The 24,879-nt window shown below is 49.0% G+C and overlaps 1 protein-coding gene across 2 annotated transcripts in view; it reads left to right on the top strand.

Moving 5' to 3' along the window:
- TK1 (thymidine kinase 1) overlaps positions 1-23,973 on the top strand; it is a 45,679-nt gene extending 21,706 nt beyond the window's left edge. For both annotated transcript variants that reach the window (XM_078778160.1, XM_078778159.1), the window contains exon 8: positions 23,218-23,973. In XM_078778160.1, the coding sequence (XP_078634286.1) occupies positions 23,218-23,388 (171 nt within the window). In that variant the 3' untranslated portion in view covers positions 23,389-23,973. The remainder of the gene's footprint in view (positions 1-23,217) is intronic.
- The last annotated feature ends 906 nt before the right edge of the window (positions 23,974-24,879 follow it).

Here is a 24,879-nt window from a genome sequence, read left to right on the forward strand (position 1 = left end):
AACTAGGAGGACGACCTTTGACCTTTACACTACGGAGGGTGATATTTACAACAAAATTCATGACACTTACAACAACAAAAAAAACACAGGATTCTCAAATCCGCAACAATATATATATATATATATATATATATATATATATATATATATATATATATATATATATATATATATATATATATATATATATATATATATATATATATATATATATATATACATATACATATATACATATACATATACATATACATACATATATATATATATATATTGTTACGGTACGCGGTTAAAGATGTTATATTTGCCGAGCGGAGGCTCCGCGACCGAACAGTTATTCCCCGTTTCTAAAACCCGATTTATCCCAAACTTTGGCCGGATCGCGCCACCGCTATTCAATCGGGAAAACTCTAAAGCGACCGAATGCAAAGAGGAAGAAGACGTACAGAAGAGTAACTGGGTTTATTATTTACACATATAAGCAAGAAGAAAGCAGTCACGTTTATTTACAGAAGATATTAGATACACAGTGCAACGCTAGCTTACCTACAGTCTTAATTAACCCAGGGACAGAACAAACAAGGACAGACTTATGCGGGGAATGATGATAGGACTGGCGGGAGATGGATGGATGGCTGGCGGGATAGGGAGGTCCAACTGGTCCTGCAACCGATCGACTCGTTGGGCAGCCGCCGCTCCTTCGCGGCCCTGCTCCAAACTGCCGTCCAGGCCTCACGCTGCTGTGGCTGCAGTTTTGGTGGCTCCAGCTGCAGTAAATGCAGTTTCGGTGGCTCGAGCTGCAGTAAATGCAGTTTCGGTGGCTCGAGCTGCAGTAAATGCAGTTTCGGTGGCTCGAGCTGCAGTTCAACTCTGGACTTCTCTCGGACTCAACTCAAAGCGCCTCTCTTGGACTCAACCGCTTGGACTCCCTCTCGTCTCTCTGTAAAAGCTCATCTCTCCGGGAAACGCCCTAGCTGCGGGTTATATAGGCCCCGCCCCTCAACCTTCGCGAACCTCCTCGATGTTTCTCTCCACACCCTCTCCAAGTCCAACCCATTGTTCGTGGTTGGTTGAGTGGGGCTGACTCACTCCTCCCCTCTATGACGAGGTGGGGACCCGCCTTTCTTCCCCAACCCTGCCTCGTGGTCAATGGCGGCAATTGGAGCGGAGGTAGTTTCCAATCGACGAAAAGGGGGAATGGAGGTTTTGGGAATGGGAATGAAGGGAATCTATCTCTTTCACTGGTGCAATGGAGTATTTCAATTAATGGGAGACACAGCCTTACCCTAAAACACATAATAAGATATAAGCTATCGAACAGGGGTATTCTATGATTGGCTGTGGTGTGGATGCTTTATGGACTAATTATGGGACGCCCTTTGACCTTTACACAGCTCCGGAGGCAGGAGGCGCAGAATAAACAATAATAATAATAAAGCACACAATCAAAAAAAATACAGTCCTCATATCCGCAACACTGCACCCTCCTCCTCTTAGGCACGTCCCGGGCCTACAACTTTTATTTAGTGTGACACGTAGGTGTAGTTCCCTCTACTTTTAACCTGACCCTGAGTGCGACAGTTTTTAAAACATAAATAAATGTGTCCCGCTGCTCCATTGCACCCTGCCTCACAGACTTACGCCCACAGTTAACCGAATTGCGGAATGGTCTTCAAACTACACACTGACGGTGGGGAGCATTATTTACAATGACTCTGCTTTTATTTACAAAACTAACCCAGGACCTGTAATTGTTCTTTCTGGGGGGGGGGGGGGGGGGGTGAGTCTGCTCTGCATCGACGCACCATGAAAGCACCCAGAAACGCACCAATATACCCCCAAGCACCAATCGGTGCAGTCATCACTGTTCATCAGTGTTCAATGCATGAAAATAAACTCAACAACCCCTAACCCTGCAGGTGGTCTCTTGCTCTTCGGCTCCCTCTGCTGGTTATTATTATTGTCTTCCAGTTGTTGTCATTTTTCTTTGCTTTCTTACTGGCGGCCTATTTGCAATAAAGCTTGCCCAAACGTGTCCATTTTATTTATTTTATTTATGGCCCACAGGGCCGACTACGTGTGGTTCACCTGTGGGGCATCGGTGCCCTGTGGCCAAGGTCCGCCAGCAAGATTTCGGGCCCTCATGGCTGGTTCCAGCAGAGGGGCCATGCCCCAACCCATGGGGTCCATAAGTGGTGCTCGGCCACAGACATGTGGTGCATCGATGCAGACAGCTGGTTCTGAAAGTTCCGGGCGCACAATGGCCGACTCACGCACGCTCCCCTCGGCGCCCAATGGCGCACAGGTCATGTGGGAGACAAAAGGGGAAAGACAAATGAGCGAGGGGTAAGGTCACAAGGGTACACGTCAATAAGGCAATGCAAGGCGAAAGGCGTACGGAGGGCGAAGTGAGAAAGCTCGTCCCTACCGTACGTCACCCCCCTGTCACCTACACTACCCTTGCCCTTACCCCATATGTACAAAATCTACACATTACAAATTCGTCACTACTGTCACGTCTTCCCCTTATTTCCCTTCTACCAAATTCATCTCCACAATCCCTCCACTTCAAAATTTGCCATCACCCAATTCATCATCAATCCTCATAAGGAGGAAGAGATGGAACATCAAAGCACAATGTCACACCCACGTCATGATGCGTCTCACAATCCAAACATTTGCATCATAAAAAATAATCAAAACATGGCATGGTGTGGAGTACCTGTCACCTCAGGTGAGTGGATGCAGATGGTGCGAGGAGATCCTTCATCCTATCTACCCTTTAAATGACTTTAACACTCTTTACTCTACCTGGGGTCTTGCCCTGCCAATCCATTGGCCACTTACACTATGGGTTCTAAAAACCAATTCCCATTGACCAACTGTGGTGCTTCTCAATTTGGGGTCTCACTCCCCCGATTCATCTCCCGGTGCCCTTGCACAATTTCTGGGCTGCGACGTGTAGCTCTCCCAGCAGGTCTACCCACCTGCACACCTCCACCACTGCAGTTGCCACCCGAGCTTACCTAGCTCCTCACCCTAACCTAACTAACTGGGGAAGGCCCCTCCTGGCTCTGTCACCCCACTCGGTGCCCTCTGGCACTGGGCTACCCAGGTCCGTCCTCCGGATCCTCAGGCCCCATCCACAACAACTACCGGCTCCCAGAGCCCACCTGCGGCCTCACCTGGCCGACATCCTCACAGTGGTGGAGTGCCCAAACCAACTACACACACTAACAGGCTACACGCCCAGCCATTTCCACAACACTAATGCACCCATCCAAACATCATTCTTCCAACCGCACCACAGATGCCAATATCCAACCACAATTTACCTGTACCCTCTACCTAACACTTACACTACCCGCCCCGGGTATCCGTGATGGGGGTCCATCCTTCCCCCATTCACACCTTCGCACCATCCACTCCACTCCACAATTTCCACCATACTCACTCCACGACCATCCATTCCAATACTCCAGATATTCCACACTACCATTTATTCCACACAACCATTCTCCATACCTGTTGTTGCACACCTGTGCACTCACACCTGGTGCCACCTGCACCCTCCCCCTCTTCCTGGACCATTCGGTCAACACAACACGCAATCACCACTACTCCCTCCTACACTGCTCCATACACCTGTTCAGTTGCACACCTGTGCAATCACACCTGTTCAATCCTCACACACTGCTCAATACACTTGAATACACCTCCATCACTCACACGGCATCATCTGATCTACCTGTTACCCTGCTAACTTAGTGCTCCCCGTCTTCCCTTTAAACTAAGCACATACCACGTCATTATCATCCACTCTCATCTACCTGCGTCCCCACTACAGGTGTCATTGTCACTAACTAACCTTAACGTTACCTAATGTCATCTAGGTCCCTACACACAATATCCTAACCCACCCGGGCTAGTTTTCACTGCCATAAACCCCATAAACTAGTGCTCCTTTGCCCCCCGTGTGAGGGATGACAGAGTTGCTATCCCACCACATGGGGGAGGTCCCACTATCAATTTTGCTCGTCCAAATTCAATAAATCAAAAATTTGCCAATCATCTGCCAATCACTGTACCATTACCAATCATCACTCTGCCAATCCTTTGCCAATCATCAAATTTTGTTTTTCTAATTTCGGGGCCAAAACACTATTCTCGTCACACAGTCTACTCACTAATGCCTCTCGGTGCGCCAATTCCTGTCCAAAGCCCGGCTTCGTAAAGCCGCGCAATGAATGCGGGTTGTTTGGTGCCGGCGGCTGGATGCGTCCGACATTCGGTGCAGGGAAGGAGGTTTACCCGGGACGAGATCCCACGCACCACCTCGGCGCGGAGCCATCCAATTGCCCGATCTCGACCTGCCGGAACGCCTTAACAAAAAGGGATCGCCATGACGACCCTTCCTATCGGGCTGCCCGTTCCGCCTAGTGGAGCACGGACGCAGCCGTTCCCAGCGCGGCCCAGCGTGGATCACGTACGGCGGTCCTTTCGAACCCGCCGTGCTTCGGATCCCCGCTGGTTCTCGCGGCACGCGAAGCCCGGCACGCACCGAGGGCCCGATTCGGTTATAAGTCGCTCTAACCGCTAACCCGGTTACCGTCGGTGCCTCACCTGCATGCTTACACGCATACGCTACCCCTTTCTTGCTCATACATCCAGCCGTTTCCCTGCTCTTGGTCATTGCACCTTCTCTTACACACCCAGGTACACTCATTCCGCTCACAGACTTGGTCACACACCTGACCACCGAACACCTTGGCACACATTCGTCGCTCGCACACCTCACCAACACACCTCTTCGCGCCCCCTTCTCCTTCACCTCCTCTGTGACAATCACAGGTGTGCTCTCACTCGCACACCCAACCACGTGCCTCACGACCAACTCAAGTGTGCATTCCCACACACGCTCTACCATTCCAGGTGTGCATCCTTCCATTCCAGGTGTACATCCTCGCTCACCTGTCACAACCAACTCACGCTCCGTGTCACTCTCACTACTTGCACCACCACTCTTGACAGCGCACTCACCCTTACTCTCGACAGCGCACTCTTTCCTCATGCCCCTGTCCGTTACACACCTTTCTCGCGCACACTCTTGCGCACACTCTCCCATTACACCCTCTGTAACACTCACCACAGGTGTGCATTCTTCCTTACTTTTGACAGCGCACTCTTTCCTCATGCACCCGTCCGATACACACCTTTCTCGCGCATCCTCTTGCGCACACTCTCCCGTTACTTCCTCCGTAACACTCACCACAGGCGTGCATGCTTCCGTTACATCCTCTGTAACACTCCTCACTACGCGCTTCCATGTGCTCCCTCGCACACGCGCTACGACCGACTCACTCTCGACAGCACACTCACTCCTCGGCGCACACTTTTTCCTCACACACCCCATGGTCGGACATTCTCGCACACCTCTTTTTTCGCACACCAGACCTGTCGCACACTTCACCAACGGCCTCTCACGAACACCCGGGTCCACAACAACCCCCAAGCCGACTGAAGCTCCCCTCACATCATGTACATTTCCACGTATATCGCCACTCACCTTGGCACCTCGCCTCCGCACCTCTTTCGCCACCTGCAAACTCTTTATTTGGTTAGTGAGCACATCATCATGAGTTGAGCACCGACCTTGTACATATTCCATCACCTCCTGTATTTCTCTCTTAGTTTCTGTCCGTCTCTTCTTAATTTCACTCACCCCTTCCTCCACCTCCTCTAATTTTTCCTTTACTTCCTTCATCTCCCGGTGCGCCCCCTCTATCTCTTCCTCTAACGCCACCTTAACCGTTTCTATGTGCGTCCTCACCTCTCGGTCCTTCGTCTCCATTACTTCTGTCACCTCTTCCAACTTCTTCGTCAACCCCTCATGTACCATCTGACATTCCTTCTGTGTCGCTATTAATTCGTTCTTAATGTCTTTTTGTGTCGCTTTTAACCCCCCGATTATTGCCGTGTTCTTTTCCACTTGGTCCACTAGTTCCTTTTGTCCCACTGTCAGCTGTTCTACTCCCTTCGTCAGACTTTCTATTCCCCCCTGTAACCTAGCCGTATTATTCCTCACCTCTTTCTCTATACGCTTTTCACCTCGCTTTACCTCCTCGCGTACCCCCGAGACCTCCTCACTTACACCTCGTCGTATCTCCTCTTTCATCTCCTCCCTCTCTTTTGTAGATGCTACCCTCATCTGTCCCAGTTCATCCCTCTGAGCATCCAATTTACTTTCTAACCCGATTTTCACCTCCTCTATCTGGTTCCCCATCTGTTCGATTTCCCGGGCGGATTGCTCCCCTATTTCCCGCAATTTGTCTTCCATCCTATTTTCTAACCCCATTAACCCATTTTTCACCCCCTCTGACTGATTCTCCTGGGCAGCCATTCTATTTTCCACCCCTGTTAACCCATTCTTTACCTCTTTTATCCCGTTGTCTAACCCCTCAAATTTGTCGTCTAACTTCCCAAATTTCTTGTCTAATCCCTTAAAATTATTGTCTAACCCCTCAAATTTAGCTTCTAGCCGTTCCCCCATTTCTCCCATTTTGCCCCCCATTTCGCCCCCCATTACCCCCAATTGCTCACTCTGAGCCCTTATTTGCTCACTCTGAGCATCCATCCGGTTCCCCATTTGCTCACTCTGAGCATCCATAATGGCCTTCATTTGGATCATAAAAAGATTCCAATCCACCAGTGGCACTGCTACGGTCGCGGGCGCGGCAAAATTTGGTGCCGCTACACCCACGTGCGCGAGGACCCCATTTTGCGCGTCTGATACTCCCTCAACCACATTGCCAATGTTCTCCTCTACTTCGTCCCTCTGATCCTGGGTTACTCCTAACCCCTCCTCTAGCTCACCCACCGGCATCCGATCGCCTTGACCAGCCATGGCGCGATTTCAAAATTCGGGTTTTTCTTTAAAACAATTTTTCAGCAGCTCGTAATTTTGAGCGCGTTAAGCGCGCTTCGGGCCTCGTATCCCACTCCCGGACACCAATTGTTACGGTAATAACACAATTGGTGTCCAAAATTTGGGCTAAATAAATTTAGTCCCAGGTTCGAATCCCAACTCCTGACTACCAATTGTTACGGTACGCGGTAAAAGATGTTATATTTGCCGAGCAGAGGCTCCGCGACCGAACAGTTATTCCCCGTTTCTAAAACCCGATTTACCCCAAACTTTGGCCGGATCGCGCCACCGCTATTCAATCGGGAAAACTCTAAAGCGACCGAATGCAAAGAGGAAGAAGACGTACAGAAGAGTAACTGGGTTTATTATTTACACATATAAGCAAGAAGAAAGCAGTCACGTTTATTTACAGAAGATATTAGATACACAGTGGAACGCTAGCTTACCTACAGTCTTAATTAACCCAGGGACAGAACAAACAAGGACAGACTCACGCGGGGAATGATGATAGGACTGGCGGGAGATGGATGGCTGGCGGGATAGGGAGGTCCAACTGGTCCTGCAACCGATCGACTCGTTGGGCAGCCGCCGCTCCTTCGCGGCCCTGCTCCAAACTGCCGTCCAGGCCTCACGCTGCTGTGGCTGCAGTTTCGGTGGCTCGAGCTGCAGTAAATGCAGTTTTGGTGGCTCGAGCTGCAGTAAATGCAGTTTCGGTGGCTCGAGCTGCAGTAAATGCAGTTTCGGTGGCTCGAGCTGCAGTAAATGCAGTTTCGGTGGCTCGAGCTGCAGTTCAACTCTGGACTTCTCTCGGACTCAACTCAAAGCGCCGCTCTTGGACTCAACCGCTTGGACTCCCTCTCGTCTCTCTGTAAAAGCTCATCTCTCCGGGAAACATCTCTCATCATTGCTTCGGATATGAAATCTTTCCTCTTCTCCAATGGCTTGATCTCTGATCATCAATTTGGTTTCAGACCAGGTCACTCTACTCTGGACATGCTGCTTCTGCTGTCTCAACAATGGATGGAGGTCCTCAATGCCAAACAGGAAATCAGAGCTGGCTCCCTTGACATATCACGTGCCTTCGATACGGTCTGGCACCCAGCTCTGCTCACCAAACTCTCCTCCTATGGTATCCATGGAAATCTCCATGCATGGCTTGCGGACTTCCTCTCTGGTCGTAGTCAACGTGTGGCCCTGAATGGATTTCTCTCATCTGCCCTTCCCGTTCAGGCTGGAGTTCCCCAAGGCAGTGTGCTGGGCCCTGTGCTTTTTCTGGTCTTTTTCAATGATCTCTCCGACTCTCTGGAAAATCCTCTGTATCTCTTTGCTGATGACTCCACTCTCTGCCGCTCCATTCCTCTTCCCTCAGATCGGCAGTCTGCAGCCTCCTCACTCTCTGAAGACCTGTACAAAATCACAGACTGGTCAAACATGTGGAACATGTCTTTCAATCCTGACAAATCTCACACTCTTACTATGTCTCTCCGAAAAGATCGACTGGAAAACCCTCCCATCTACTTTCTCAACAATCCTCTCCAAGAAGTTCTGTCGCTCAAGCTTTTGGGTCTCACCATCTGCCATGATCTTTCTTGGGAAAACCACATTTCCAAGCTGGCCTCCAAAGCCAGTTGCCGACTGGGCATCCTCCGTCGTGCGAAGTCCTTCCTAGGCACACCTGAGCTCCTCACCACATACAAGGCTTTCATCCGCAGCTCAATGGAATACTGTTCTCCCCTATGGGCTGGTGCTCCTGCCTCACACCTGGCTCGGCTTCACGCTGTTGAATCCAAAGCTTTCAGAATCATTGGAATCTCCCGCGATGAAGCTATCTCTGAGGGCCTTTCACTCACTCACCGCAGTCAGGTAGGTGGTCTTTCTGTCTTCTACCGACTCCTCTCCGGCCTTGCTCCCCCAGCTCTCTCTGTGCTCTGTCCCCCAAATATTCCTACAGGTCGCACAAGATCTGCCAGCCACCCTCTGATGGTTAAACTGCCGAAATCTCGGCTCTCTGCTCACCTTCACTCTTTCATTCCTCTTTTCTCCCGCCTCTGGAACAAACTCCCACACTCACTTCAATCACACTCCTCCCTCCAGGTCTTCAAAACAGCTGTTCACCACCATCTCTTATCTTCCCCCATCCAAAACCTTGATCTTTTCTACCCCCACTAATTCACCCCAGATCCACCTTGTTTGAAATTCCAACTTCTTTCCTGGAAGTCTTGGCAGTGTCCATATGTTTTATACCTCTCCCACCCCCCCCCCCTTCCCATGCCTTCCCCCCAAAGCCCTCTCCCTCCCACAGTTCTCTCGATGTCTCCATGTCTCTCGGTCCCTGCTCTCAAATGTTGTGTTTGTGTCCTTCCCCCCCCCTCTCTCCCCATCTTGTCTACCGCTCCCGATGTTATTTGTTTTGTGTGTCTGTTTGTCTTTCTGTGTGATTAATGTTCGCTCTTTCACGAGCCTCGATCTTGTATACAAAAAAAAAAAAAAAAAAAAAAAAAAAAACGCCCTAGCTGCGGGTTATATAGGCCCCGCCCCTCAACCTTCGCGAACCTCCTCGATGTTTCTCTCCACACCCTCTCCAAGTCCAACCCCTTGTTCGTGGTTGGTTGAGTGGGGCTGACTCACTCCTCCCCTCTATGACGAGGTGGGGACCCGCCTTTCTTCCCCAACCCTGCCTCGTGGTCAATGGCAGCAATTGGAGCGGAGGTAGTTTCCAATCGACGAAAAGGGGGAATGGAGGTTTTGGGAATGGGAATGAAGGGAATCTATCTCTTTCACTGGTGCAATGGAGTATTTCAATTAATGGGAGACACAGCCTTACCCTAAAACACATAATAAGATATAACTATTGAACAGGGGTATTCTATGATTGGCTGTGGTGTGGATGCTTTATGGACTAATTATGGGACGCCCTTTGACCTTTACACAGCTCCGGAGGCAGGAGGTGCAGAATAAACAATAATAATAATAAAGCACACAATCAAAAAAAATACAGTCCTCATATCTGCAACAATATATATATATATATATATATATACAGTGGAACCTTGACTTACGAGTGCACCAACTTACGAGTTTTCCGAGATACGAGCCGTCGCTCGGGCGGTTTATTGCTTTGAGATGCGAGCCGAGATTTGAGTTACGAGCTTTCGCCACCCGCCACCAGGTGGGTTCCGGTCACGTGGTTATCTTGCCGTGCAAGCATATCTGCCGTATATCGCTGCTGTTTTGTTTTTGCATGTTGGTTATTTTGGAGCTTACGCCAGCCGCCACCAGGTGGGTTCCGGTCACGTGGTTATCTTGCCGTGCAAGCATATCTGCCGTATATCGCTGCTGTTTTGTTTTCGCATGTTGGTTATTTTGGAAAATTTCTTAGTTTTAACCATGGGTCCTAAGTAATTGAGTGCCAAGGGCAGTACTGAGAAGAAGAAGAGGTTGATGTGCTTGGATATAAAACACGCAATCGTCGAAAAACATGAGCGAGGTGTGCGTGTTGTCGACTTGGTGAGGCAGATGTGAAGGCAGCTGAAGATTTTATTATAACTTTTGCCGAACTGATAGAAGCCGAACGATACATCCCCCAGCAAATCTTCAACTGTGACGAGACAGGGCTCTTCTGGAAAAAGATGCCGAGGAGGACGTATATAACGGCAGAGGAGAAGAGCATGCCAGGCCACAACTTGTTCAGAGTGCCGGCGATAGCTCGCCTTCTCTTTGTGGAAGACACGGTGAGATTCTTAACATCCAACAACTAATGGGACGCAAACGGGGCGCCCAGTTTAGCGGTACACACATTGATGAATCACCCTGCCTGTGAAACACCGACATGACAGGTTATAGCTGGGTCGGATTCAAACCCAGGCTGGACAGTTTAGAGTCAAGTGTGCGTACCTCCAGTCCAGGCCATCCTGCCAACTTGTATGCTGCATATACAGGTGAAATATAAAGCGCGAGATATTTTTATATATACTGCATATTTAAAAAAAAATTGGTGTGGTTTTTGGCGGGCTGGAACGGATTAATAGCATTTCAATGCATTTTAATGGGGAAATTTGATTTGAGAAACGAGCAAATTGAGTTACAAGCTCGGTCACAGAACGAATTAAACTCGTAAGTCAAGGTTCCACTGTGTATATATATATATATATATATATATATATATATACACACAGTGTATATATATATATATATATATATATACGTATATATGTCGGATTGGGACTTAGGACTTGGGACTCAGAAGACTCAGAAGAAAGGAGCAACGGATATATTTATTGGAACTCGAGTACTCAAGCTTGAGGACAGCAAAGTTGCATTGAAACTCACAAGGAATGACCAACAGTACAACAAGATGCTCTGAAATAATTCAATTAACATTGCTTTATATAAAGAAAGTCAGGGGTGGAGTTAGCTCACAAGACACAGAGACAGAATGGGCTCATTGGGCCTCCCACCATAGTCCCATCCTGTTGTTCAGTTAATTAAAGGAAGTTCATCCAAGGCCAGTCATGGGTTAGCTCTGATAAGGAGATGGTCAGCATTATGTGGCAACATGTTTACAACTTTCTGTATAGCAGCTGGCTTGGGAAAGTACAAAGGGGAGTGGACACTCATAAAACTGTCAACTTGCAAGATAATGGCAGAGTCAGGAGAAAGGCAAAGAGAGATAAGAGTTGCCTCCAAGGCCTGAAAAGGGGAACTAGAGATTGTGCCCACGCAGGCCAGAGCACACAGGCAGAGAACTCCTTATTAGGATATTACACATCCTCAATGCAGTAGAAAGAACTCAGTATCATAAAAGAGTACAGTAGCAAGTCAAAACAAAACATATAATTGGTTATACTTGGTAATTGGTAAAGCAGAAAGGATATACAAAGGGGGAGGGGCATTACAGCTCCCTACATACCGCCCTTTTGGATCTAAGATACAAAGTTATCTACGAGCCAATCAAAGGCCTTTATTTCAAACAAAAACAGAAAAATCATTCAACATATCACGCGAAGGCAGCCCCGTAAGAATGTCCCGTACCAAAGCACCACACAAACTCAGTAGGATGATTCGCGTCTGTATGTGAGTATGCAAGGTAAGGCCGTAAAAGCAGAGTGATCAAATGGCACACAAAATCCACCAAAAGAGGTGGGAGAGAGAGAGAGTGTAACTAAACGTAACGTACCACACGAATGCAGCCCAGTGAGCATGTCCCGTACCCAGTACCGCACAACGAACCCAGCAGGCTGATCCGCGGGTGTGTGGGTGCAAGTGGGTGTAAGTGGATGTATGATGTATGTAAGTCGGGTGTAGATGGGTGTATGAGGTGAGACCGTAGAGACATGAAGATCGAATAGCGCGCCAAATCCACAACGAAGACCTCTGGTTCCACCGGGGTCCACACCCAGGAAGATCTCCGACCCACCCTTGGTCCACAGAGGTGCAGCCGGACTCCTCCCCAACTGGAGCTCGCCCAGGCTTCCCCAAGTGAAATCCTTGTAGATCTTCAGCGCTCAATCGATATTCATGTTCATGAGGTCTCTTACGTGCTGGTGATCTGGGGAAGACACAACATCGTCAGTATCAGGTGGCTCAAACCTATGGCCATGAAATAAAGCATAACGATCCAAAGGTGGGAGAGAAACTTCCTTTGGGTCAAAGTCGAGATCGTCCGAGGCGATGCTGCTTGCTTCGCTGTTATTCAAGGGCGAATCTCCAAAACAATCAGACTCGGAACTCAGAGTATTTTCACGATCGAGTTCCTCTCCATCCGGGCTTGGGTTCACAGCTGGGTCCAAATCCCGAACTGGGTCAGTGGCGTTTGACTCACTGTGGGCTTGTGAGACATAAAGGTGAGCTCGTGAAACATGGAGAGGCAGAGCCTGCATTGAAACATAAACATCAGCCGGGGACCCTCGCAAGTGGCCCACATCATCATTGGTAACATCATCAGTAACATTATTCTCAGGTGGCGTAGGCCTGCGGAGTGGACGGCCCATAGTCATAGCCACGGCATGGCATATCGTGAAGAAACGAGAGGAATCCTTCAGGAAATCGTCGATTTCTTCTTCCGACGTGTCGGGGCCCAGTTTAAACGGCCTTCTGGTAGCCTGAAATGCTTCGAGGTCCGCATAAGTGTACTCGACATCATTATCGGTAATATCAACAATGGAAGAACAATCTTCGGAAGCGGAGATCTCATTGTCGCGGCCCAGGGACTCGTTCAGGTCGTCGTCCCAGGATCCGCGATTGGCAGTTGAGTTGACAGCTGGTGTGTCATCCGGACCCGCGATCCGCTGGTCGATCATCACCATGGCCTTTTCCGGTGTCGTCTTCAGTGTCCATCCTGTGGTAAACTTTCTCGCACACGCAAGGACTAAAGCCTTGATTAGTACACAACAAACCACTAGTCCAAGGACTATTGCCAAGGCGGTCAATATCCACTTTACTATTGTCCCTGTCCATCCTTTAAACCAGTCGGTAAGCCACTGGTGGGAGGCTTCCCGATCCATGCGATCCTTTGTCAATATGTGAGCACTTTCTCTTAACCTTATAATAGCAGCACTGACCCCTTGTGAAGGGTCAGGAATAAAAGTACAACATTTACCCTTAATTATCCCACATACCCCTCCTCGTTCTGCCAGTAGCATATCTAACGCAACCCTATTTTGCATAACCATTGTACGCAGGTGGACAACCGTGTCCAACATTTCGTCGTGTGCTGTAGCGGTGTCGTTGGCCACCCTTTCTAAGATTAACGCAATTTTGTCAATGCGGTAACTGTTCATGACCGTCCCAGCCCATGGGAAGAAGAAGCTAACGGCTTTCTCCCAATCAGCGCCGTGTAAAGTAGTGGTGTCGTCGTCGTGCCAATAGGTGCTTCGTTGTGTCCTTATGAGTGCGGTGGTATTATGCAAGTGCTGTCGCATTTCCATCTCTGGGAAAACTGATCCTAAATAGCAAATTCCTCCCCAATTATCAGGTAAATACGGGTAAGCTTTATTCCCGCATACAAACATGGTCCCGTGCGGAGCCACCAAATGGGTGGTCATGCAAGTGAGAAGGCCTGGGATAGTGTTTGTCCCGTTTTCCCCTTTCCATGCCAACTGGAGGTGTGTGAGGTTATGCAAGGGCGAGCTTGTAACGTTCACTAGCAGCGTGTGTTTCCCTTTTCTCGGGTCCGCGGGAAGGGTATCTCTACACACGGATTTGCCTACCATTACTTGGCCCTTTCCTTCTAAGCAGAGGGCCCCCCATGCCGGCTTGACCCAAACCGGCGCCGGACGTTCCTCAAAGTGTCGGGACAGAATGGGAGGGGAGTACTGGAAAACTCGTTTACACGCGGTTTCATCAGAACCTTGGCTTGTCAGAGTTGTACTAATGCATTTGGTATCTAATGGCTTCGAGCACAAATCATTGAGTGATAGGGGTAACACTACCATTGGTATGCCTGCTGTGCTGGTGCGGGGAAGGTGCATACACATCCAACACTGTGTCCTATTCTGTACTGTGGCCATATGCCGTGCGACCTTCCAGTATGTGTTCTCCTCTGGCTTCCTTCTTACTTCCTGGGCAGGAGGGGGTTTAATAACGTAGGCGGCACAACTAGGCCGGAATTGGTGTTGGGTCTCTCCCCTCTTTTTGTTCCTTCTAATCAGCGTGCGCGGGGGCCATATTCCACATTCAAGTATTATCGTGGTGTGTGGGCCGACGAGGGCATGCGACAGTAGGAGAGTAGTATTGTCGATGCCCGTGCCCCATTGATATCCTGCGGCGGCGTGACTATTCACGGTCCCAGTAAACCTTCCATTTTCCACCTGTCTAACTTTAGTTAAGACTATGCGTGGGGTTGTCATGCGTGCCTGTGGTGTCCCATTATGTACCACCATGGCTTCCATCCATCTTACAGATAACCACTTGAAATGTGTCTCCAACTCACAGCAATGTACTACTATCCCCTGTCCCCGGGGAGCCGTTATGTATTTGACGGAGTAAAGTTTAAATAACGTGTAGTTGTCGTGCCCTGGGTATTTGGGGAGATCCTCTCTCAGTGGGTTAAACTGCAGAAGCCTATCCTTGGCGGGGTTTGTTAGGCAGCTGCCCAGAATTCCCATCATCATGACCGTCATCGCTGCCCTTAGGAGACTGTGGTGCCCTAGACGGTGCATTGTCTTCAGCGGTGTGAGGTGTGGTGTCTGCAGCAATGTGAGGTGCGGTGTCTTGTGTGGCTTGTGGTGCGGGGATGGACAACTTACAATGGGTGGCGTGGATCCACGAAGGTTTACCCTCGCAGAAGACTGCCGTCGGTGTGACCAGTAGCACCTGGAATGGTCCCTTCCACCGTGGCTCCAAATCAGCCTTGCGGGTGAAGTGCTTCACGAGCACCCAGTCGCCGGCCTGAAAGTTGTGGATGGCGTGGCCTATTGGTTCAGGCAGCGCCTCTCGTACTCGAGCATGGATGCTGCGTGCCACATTCGACAAGCCTATGCAAAATCTCAAAAGCATGTCATCCATTACTGGCAAAGCAAGGGTGGACATGTCTGTTGGTGCTGAAACGGGCAAGCTCATAGGTCGTCCCATTAATATTTCGTGGGGGGAAAGGCCCGTAGTGCGACCCGGGGTGGAACGAATGCTCATCAATGCAAGCGGAAGAGCCTCTGGCCACCTCAAGCCTGTGTCTGCGCAAAGTTTCGCTAGTTTATTCTTTAAAGTCTTGTTCGTTCGTTCCACAAGTCCTGAGGACTGTGGGTGGTAGACGCAATGGAAGGATTGTTTAACGCCCAACGCCTTCAGGATGCCCTTAACCACCTGCGCCGTGAAATGGCCTCCTTGATCTGACGAAATTATCTGGGGAATGCCAAATCTGCACATAAAATCCCGCACGAGGCGCTTCACTACTGTCGGAGCATCGGATTTGACGCATGGGTATGCTTCGACCCATTTGGTGAACGTATCTACGATTACCAACACATAGCGAAACGACATGCTTGGTTCCAATTCTGTAAAATCGAACTCAATAGTTGCGAACGGCCCACTAGGCGGGGGTCGTCCCCCATCATGTGCATGTCTCGGTGGCGCCCCTCTATTGTGTTGCTGGCAGACCACACACGATCGGCACACTTCGGATACAATCCGTGACAGTCCTGGCGCTGCCCAAGTGTAGTCTATCTGTCCCATCACCCCCCTCTGGCACACATGACCATTCTGATGAGCCATGCGTGCCAGCCAGGGCAGTAAAGCCTGGGGTGCTATAGGTTTTTCATCAAGGGTCCACATTTCCCCTGGCCCAGGGCGTATCGCTCCTCGTTTGAGCCAGACCTCGTGTTCGGCCGTCGGTGCAGCATTTTGCAAATTTATGATATCGTCCTTAGTTGGTGTGGCGGGTGGTCCCGCAGTCGGTATGTCAGCAATCTGTGCGGCTGTCTTCTGTGCTCGTGTCACCATCGGCATGTTGCGTTCTATCTGTTGGTTGGCGGCCTTTCCTGCCGCCTCGTCCGCCCTTGCGTTGCCCCGGGCAACGTCAGTGTCCGCCCTTTGGTGGCCACGACACTTAATTACCGCGATAGCGCGGGGAAGTAAAATGCTTCGGAGGAGCCCTTCTACCAACGCGCCATTCTTTATCACTGAACCGGCAGATGTGAGAAAACCTCTCATCTTCCAGATGGCTCCTTTATCGTGGACTACGCCGTGAGCGTAGGCCGAATCTGTGTAAATGTTGACGGCAAGGCCTTCCGCCAAGCTGCACGCTCTGGTCAAGGCGCACAGCTCCGCCTGCTGTGCGGAAAATGTAGGTGGAAGACGCCCGCTCTCTACCGTTTCGCTATCCGAGCACACGGCGTACCCGGACAACAGGGACCCGTCCCATGCGCGCCTAGCTGATCCATCGACATAATATGTACAGTCGGGATATTCTAAGGGATTGTCCTTTAAATCCGATCGCACCGTGGAGACCAGCTGCACAACGTCGGTGCACACATGAGGTTCGCCCTCCTCAGGAGTGGGCATCAGTGAGGCTGGGTTGAGCGTCGTGCAACGTTCGATCGTGATGTTGGCTGCAGTGATCAGTGCAGATTCGTATTGCATTAATCTAGTGTTAGACAAATGCTGTGTGCTTTGCTGTAACAGCAGCGAAGTGACGCAATGTGGTACCCGTAGCGTTACTGGGTGTCCCATAACAATGTCCGCTGTTCTTTCTACTGCGTACCTGGCCGCTGCCACGGCTTGCAAGCACACCGGAAACCCTTGTTCGACCGGGTCTAACTTTTTACTAAAGTAGGCCACCGGCCGCTCCTTATCCCCATGGGTCTGTGTCAAAACTGACTGGGCGAAACCTCCCACGGCGTGAGTGTAAAGGGTAAATGGTTTCGCATAATCCGGGAGTCCTAATGACGGTGCCGTAACCAGCGCCTGTTTCAGCCCGTCAAAACATCGCCTCAATTCATCCGTCCATATCAATAGGTCCGGGGCATTTGATTTGGTCGCCTCGTACAGTGGTTTAGCCAGCAGCGCAAAATCAAGTATCCAAGTGCGGCAGTATCCCGTCATACCTAGGAAGCGCAGCATTTGCCGTTGCGAGCGAGGGCGAGGCAGCTCCGTGATAGCGGTCACTCGTCCAGCATCCAATTCTCGTTTTCCGTGCGAAATGGCGTGTCCCAAGTAAGTTACAACCTGCCGCACAAACTGAAGTTTTGGTCTGCCTACTTTGTGGCCTTTGGCCGCCAAGGCCTTTAATAGGGCCAAAGAATCCATTTCGCACGCCTCCTTTGAAGGGGAGCAAATCAACAAATCGTCAACGTATTGCAGCAACACTGACCCTCCCTTCAATTCCACATCCGCCAGGTCGCGGTGCAGCGCCCGGGAAAACAGAGTGGGGCTATCTGAAAACCCCTGAGGTAGTACTGTCCAAGTATACTGGTGCCCCCTATGGGTGAAAGCGAACAAGTATTGTGACTCAGGCGCGATGGGCACAGAGAAAAACGCAGAACAAAGGTCGATGACCGTGAAGTATGTTGCGTCCGGCGGAATTGACATCATGAGGGTTTCTCCGTTTGGAACTAGTGGGTGTATGCCCTGTATCACCTTGTTCACCTCCCTTAAATCCTGTACAAATCTCCATTTGTCCTTTGACGGCTTTTTAACTGGCAAAATTGGTGTATTACATGGGCTGTTAGTTTCTACGATAATCTTCTGTTCCACTAGGGATTGAATCACTGGTGCTATGCCTACGTCGGCCTCAGGTCGTAGCTTATACTGTTTTACGTTTGGCAAGCGCATCCCCGGCTGCACTGCTATCACTAGAGGTTTGGCGTCTCGCATCCGTCCAACCTCACCGTCGCTTTTGGGCCATAAATTGTCTGGCACCTCCGCTAGGAGGTAATCCGACTCACCCGGGTCCGTCAGCACTGCCCTCATGGCATAGGTGCCTTTGGGGGGCAACTCTGCCTCTTCGAACTTTCCGTCCCTCCGTTCTGCCTTAATGTCAATTGAGAACCCTTCACCATTTTCGAGCTGTTTCAAAGTCCAGCGGCCCCTCTTACACCGATAACCATGTAAGGGAACTTCTCGTAACCTCCCTACCATCCAACCTACACTTTCCGGCGGCCACCCTTTGGCAGTAGTGAGGGTAACATGGGCGACCGCTCCTTCGGGGTATTGGGTCAGCGCATGCTGACTCGGGGTTAGGACTACCTCAATTCCTATTCCCTCACGCCCGATCCATACCCGTGACAAGTGTAGAGGCATCCATTCGCCCAGCTTTTCCTTAACCCTTTCCCGGTAGTTCTCGTCCTCACCCGTTGCATCATAGTACGCAGTGCAATGGGGTGGATTATCCTTTAAGTCCTTTATCGAAATTTGGTGCTGTTGCATCCAATCTCGCAGCACTGAACTGTCCAAACACACATTATCTATGATATATGTCCAAGCAGACAAAGCCCCTGGATCCAAGCGCCACCAATACGCGGTGGGGCCGGGACGAGCCAGTGCCGTCATCAACAAGTCGCGTTTAGACTCCGCGACGTCTACGAAAACTCCCTCCTCGGTACATGAGATTTGACAGCCCAAACGGCACAATAAATCCCGTCCCAGCAAATTCGTCGGGGCGGTAGTGGTCATCAAGAAAGCATGTTTAGCCTCCAGCGGGCCGCATGTTACTCGCACTTCCTCCGAAATAGGAAGCGCTTGGGGTAAACCCGAAACACCCAGTATTTGAACGTTCCTGGCCGTAGGGCGCAAAGAGGGCAATTGCCCCTTGTTAATTGTGCTGCGAGTCGCGCCCGTATCTACGAGAAATTCTAATTGTCTTCCCTCCACGTCCAACATCATGGTTGGTTCCTCTGCCGGTGTCATGGTCAAGAGAGGACACTCCTTGGGCGACTCGCCAGCGTCCCGTCAATAGGCCCCTCTATTGTATTGGGGCTGAAACCCCTTACGAGCCTTTGGGCAATCACGTATCCAGTGTCCCATCTGCTTGCAATAATGGCACGGTTCCTGCGGAACCGGTGGTGCGGAGGGCATAGGTCGTCCCTCTACAGCTCCCCTTCCGCCCTGCCTGCGTTCTGGCGGCCCCCAAAGTGACTGGTTCACTGGTTGCCACTGCGGCGGACCCCGAGGCGGGGCCCAGTTCCCCCTTGGTCCGTTCTGCATCCCACTATTGGGGGGTGGTCCGGGGTTTTGGAGAAGGGGTCTTGGTGGATACCAATTTTGGGGAGGGGGCCCTTGCACATTCCAAGTTTGAGGGTTTTGAGGAGGAAGGGGAAGAGGGGGTGGTATTGTCCATTGTTGTTTTACCTCGTTCATATTAATTAGTCCAAAATCTTCCTCAGTACAACCGTCGCAGTTTTCATTTTCGCTGTGGATCCACTCTCCGTTGGGGAATTGGCCCTTATAGAAAAAAGGATAACAACTCCTCCTATGTTCCTCTGGACCTCGAACAGGTCCCCACTTCTGGCACTGTTCGTGTATGTAGTTCTGACTCTGATCCCCTTTTTTATTTTGGTTAAATTGAGCCCGTTTCTCCTGGACAAACATTTGCAATATTTCCTCCTTAATATCCTTCTTCTCCTCTAGGGAGGAGCCCGGGCATTGTTCCAGTTTGTCGCATAATTCGTTGGTTGTCATTCCCTTCCAGCCGAAGAGGACGGTCTGTACCTGTTTCTTTAACACCGGCCGAAGCCCCTCGATTAGATATTGATTTACCAATGGTTGGGGTAGCCCTCCCAGCTGCATCGGTCCCAGTCCTCCCCAGCGCGCCATGGCCTTTTCCAACCTTTCTCGGTACTCTCCAATTGGTTCTCCTGCCTTTTGTTTTATGGCCCCAATTTTTCCCCAATCCGGACCTCCTGCTGGCAACAGCGCATGCTCGATGGCACCCAGCAGCCGGAGCTTCAGTGCGTCCCATTGTGGTACTGTTATCTGGGCCGCTCCTGCTGCCCTTGGATCGACGTGCGGCCAGTGTGCTCTTAATCTAGCCCTTTCCCATACTTTGGGTGGGAGCACGGATACTCCCATATGAGTTATGTCTCGATAGTCGCACTCGCCGGCTAAAAACCAATTCGACATGGTCGGCACTATCTGCCGTGGATCTTCAATAAGCAAATGTTGAATCCTTTCCCTCATTACAGTTAAAGAGGATTCTTTCCATGGTACTCTTTCTCGAACCCCCTGTCCTTGGGCGTCAACTCCGATAACTTGTACAGGGCACAATGTTTTCCTTTCCTCTATTTCCTGACATTCCGATGGGGTAGTTTGTGAGGTCCTTTTCCCCTTACAACCTACCAGTGAGGGGTATAACCCATCCGGTCCTATCGGTGGCGGGAACCCTGCGATGTCGGTCCCGTCATCTATTCCGTTAGCCCCGAGTTGTGCAAACGGCCTTCCCTGGCTCGGGTGGTTCTGGGGTATCTGGGGCGCGATGGTAGCGGGGTTATAGGGAGGTGGTAGCGGGGGCGCAGAAAGGATAGGTGGTGCCTGAAACCCCGGGACAGGGTTTAGGTCTGGGGCTGGGGAGGGTAGATTGGTCGCTACCTCCCCTCTCGCGGGGTCTGGTTTTTCAACGAGCGGCATCAGTCGCGCGTTGGCCTGCCTCTCTATTTCCTTAAGCGCTTCATCCTGCTCTTTATTCGCCTGTTTCCTCAGACCCTTGAGTTTTGTTACCTCACCAGCCAAGCTGGCCTGTTTCGACTTTGCGTGTCGCTTCATCGCTTCTTCCTTCCACCAGCCAAAGACTTTCCAATAGTCAGGCGGAAAGTGTTTCGTGGCCTGTTCGAACTTTTCTAATGTCTCATACAACACGTCCAATTTTTCCAGCGCAAAAGACCCTCCTTCGGGCCACGGTTCTCCTAAATCCTTCGTCAATGCAACCCATGACTTCCCTGGTCTCACAGCAGCATAGCCATACCTCTTAAACATAAAAAATGCTGGGGTATGTCTAAGCGGTTCACCTGCCTTTACTGTCTTATTACCTATACTGTTACCCATCCTAAGAAACCTTAGCTTACCGACGTAGCCTTGTACTCGTGAGGATCTCCCGCCTCGCGGCACAGCTACACTACCTAACTCTGAGAGGCTCGCAGCCTTGTACCCGTGAGGTTCGCCCGCCTCGCGTGGTACGGCCGCGCTACCTACTCTCCTGAGAGGCTCGTCCGCCTACACAGCCGTCTATCCTACCCTTACTGCACTTTCCTGGCGTCCTACGCCCGTGTAATAGTTCTGATCTTACTTAAAACTAAAATCCCGACGTCTCCCGGGTAGGCCTCGGATCGGGACGCCGCCCTTATCCTTACCCTCACAACCCAGAGATCTATTACCCCTTAACCTCAGGCGCCCAACGTGGGGCACTTCTCCTTACGTAACGTTACCCTAACGAGTCCATAAACAATCAGTTGCTCCAGGACCCAAGCGGTCCGTAATTAAATTTAGGTTCGTGGAACAGGTATGAGCAGGGAACGGAACGTACGGCGACCGAGCAAGAGAGAGTGGGTTACAATTTGGACTGACCCCCGGGCTAAAAAGGAAAAAACAAAAGAAAACCACAGCTCACCTGACCCGGATCAATTGCCAGCTGGTCTCTCACCACTCCCTTGCCTGGGACCGCGTCCCGGACTGCCCAGACTGATCCCACCGCTGCCACCAGTCATCGGATTGGGACTTAGGACTTGGGACTCAGAAGACTCAGAAGAAAGGAGCAACGGATATATTTATTGGAACTCGAGTACTCAAGCTTGAGGACAGCAAAGTTGCATTGAAACTCACAAGGAATGACCAACAGTACAACAAGATGCTCTGAAATAATTCAATTAACATTGCTTTATATAAAGAAAGTCAGGGGTGGAGTTAGCTCACAAGACACAGAGACAGAATGGGCTCATTGGGCCTCCCACCATAGTCCCATCCTGTTGTTCAGTTAATTAAAGGAAGTTCATCCAAGGCCAGTCATGGGTTAGCTCTGATAAGGAGATGGTCAGCATTATGTGGCAACATGTTTACAACTTTCTGTATAGCAGCTGGCTTGGGAAAGTACAAAGGGGAGTGGACACTCATAAAACTGTCAACTTGCAAGATAATGGCAGAGTCAGGAGAAAGGCAAAGAGAGATAAGAGTTGCCTCCAAGGCCTGAAAAGGGGAACTAGAGATTGTGCCCACGCAGGCCAGAGCACACAGGCAGAGAACTCCTTATTAGGATATTACACATCCTCAATGCAGTAGAAAGAACTCAGTATCATAAAAGAGTACAGTAGCAAGTCAAAACAAAACATATAATTGGTTATACTTGGTAATTGGTAAAGCAGCAAGGATATACAAAGGGGGAGGGGCATTACAGCTCCCTACATATATATATATATATATATATATATATATGTATATATATATATGTATATATGTATATATATATATGTACATATATATATGTATATATGTATATATATATATATATGTATATATATATATATATATATATATATATATATATATATATATATATATATATATATATATATATATATATATATATATATATATATATATATATATATATATATATATATATGTTATACATCTAGTTTGTGAAGTGCAACATCATACTCTGTTTTTATGAATTCCGTTCGCGAGGCGATATGTCGGCATGGCTCATTCTGTTTGAATATCTTTCCGACACACTCGAACCTCATGCATTTAATCATGCTGCACTTTAATTTAATTATTCATTCAAAACGATGGTTGCGTGAGATTTTTCTCACAGTAAAATGATAAAATTCGAATGAACTCTTTAATTTATTTCCTCGTACATTTTCCCGTTGCAGGTAGAGGTCATTGGCGGTGCAGATAAGTACCAGTCTTTGTGTCGTGTGTGTTATTTGGATCGCTCGACCAATAAGGAGAATCAAATCAACTTGAACATCAAGCTTTCAAGCAGCGGTGCCTTGAAAGTGCGTCCGCTCACCGACACCACGTGCAGGCAGCTGTTTAACTGAGTCTTTTCAGCACCAAGATTCCCATATAATTCCCATTTAATTTTTTTGCCCCTTCATCTTCAACACAGTGAACACCCTCCCCAAGGTTGATTTGGGGGACGGTTAGGATGAAAATATCCCATTGAGTTCCCACTCTTTGACGGACAATTGTTCTTCCACGGAACTGCCGTAACTCCTCCGTGATCGGATGTTCTGAAAGATCAAGCACATGTTCCTCACCCCAGCTTGGTGTTCAAGCGTATGGTATGTTAATGGAATTGGGGGCGTGGTTGTCTCGTACCATAAATTGAGTGGTGTACGGGCAGTGTACTACTTTTGAGTGTTCTTCTGAACCATATCGACCCTAATAGTCATGAAACGTCTCAACCAGCATCAACTGAATGTACTTGTAAGTTTACTCCAAGTTAACTGAGAAATGTCTTTTGGTGTTAAATAAAATATGTAATGATTATCACAACTTACAAAAGTTTGAACAAATTTTAATATCTGTAAATATTTGTTTTATTGATCTATTATTGGGATCTTTCATGTGTGAGAATGGTTTTTTTTTTGGTTTTTTTATTTGAATAAAAATTTTCTCCCACAGAGTTGTTTTCTTTTCAGATTGTCCAAGGTAGCTTCATTAAATGTTCTAGTGTTTAAAAACCTGATCGATTTTGTCTCCGAAGCCGCAGGTATCAGCTTCTCCTTCCTCCATTGGAGGCATCTTTTTTGAGTTGTCCGTGTGTGTGTGTCGTGGATTTTCGTTGGCGCGATCGCTCGTGAACCACTCGAGGGATTTTGACCAAGCTTGGTACAAGTATGGATTCTGATACAACGATGAACTGATTCAATTTTGTGTTCAACAGGTCAAAGGTCATGTGCCCTTTGAAAACCGTTTTGCCAATCATAACTCGAGTTTTGGAGCATTTGACGTTTTCTTTCTTCTACTTATCTTTTTTATTGCACCCTCCCTCACGTGACCTTTAATTTTTCATTTGATTGAAATTATCAGGACTTCACCATGGATAGCTAAGTTATTGAATGACAACACAACCATGAAGTTTAATTTGAATTGTGATCTCTTTGATTGTGTCATGTTCAAAGGCAAAACGTGTACACAGACGATAACAAATTTACCATTGAGCAAAATACTGCAGTTTCTGGAATTCCATAATCAATTTTTGCATTATTTTCTTTGTTTTCATGTCATATTCCAAGACATGCTATTGCCTCCGCCTCCAAAGGTGGATGGAGGTTGTTTTCACTGACATGTATTTGTCTGTGAACAGGATATCTCGGTGGTGGACGGATTCGGATGCAATTTGATGGAGAGGTTAGGTGTATGAAGAGGACGAATTGATTTGATTTGGGTGAATATCTGGATCTGATAACTTTTTTCAGTGATTCTTCACTATTTAGTGATTGTGCCAAAAACAATATATTGCACGATATTTCAAAAGTTGTAAACTAGTGATGACAAAACTAAGTGGATGAGTTCATTAGGTGACC

The sequence above is a fragment of the Myxine glutinosa genome, chromosome 5 (assembly GCF_964187855.1).
Source record: "Myxine glutinosa chromosome 5, kmMyxGlut1.1, whole genome shotgun sequence".
Lineage (NCBI taxonomy): Eukaryota > Metazoa > Chordata > Myxini > Myxiniformes > Myxinidae > Myxine > Myxine glutinosa.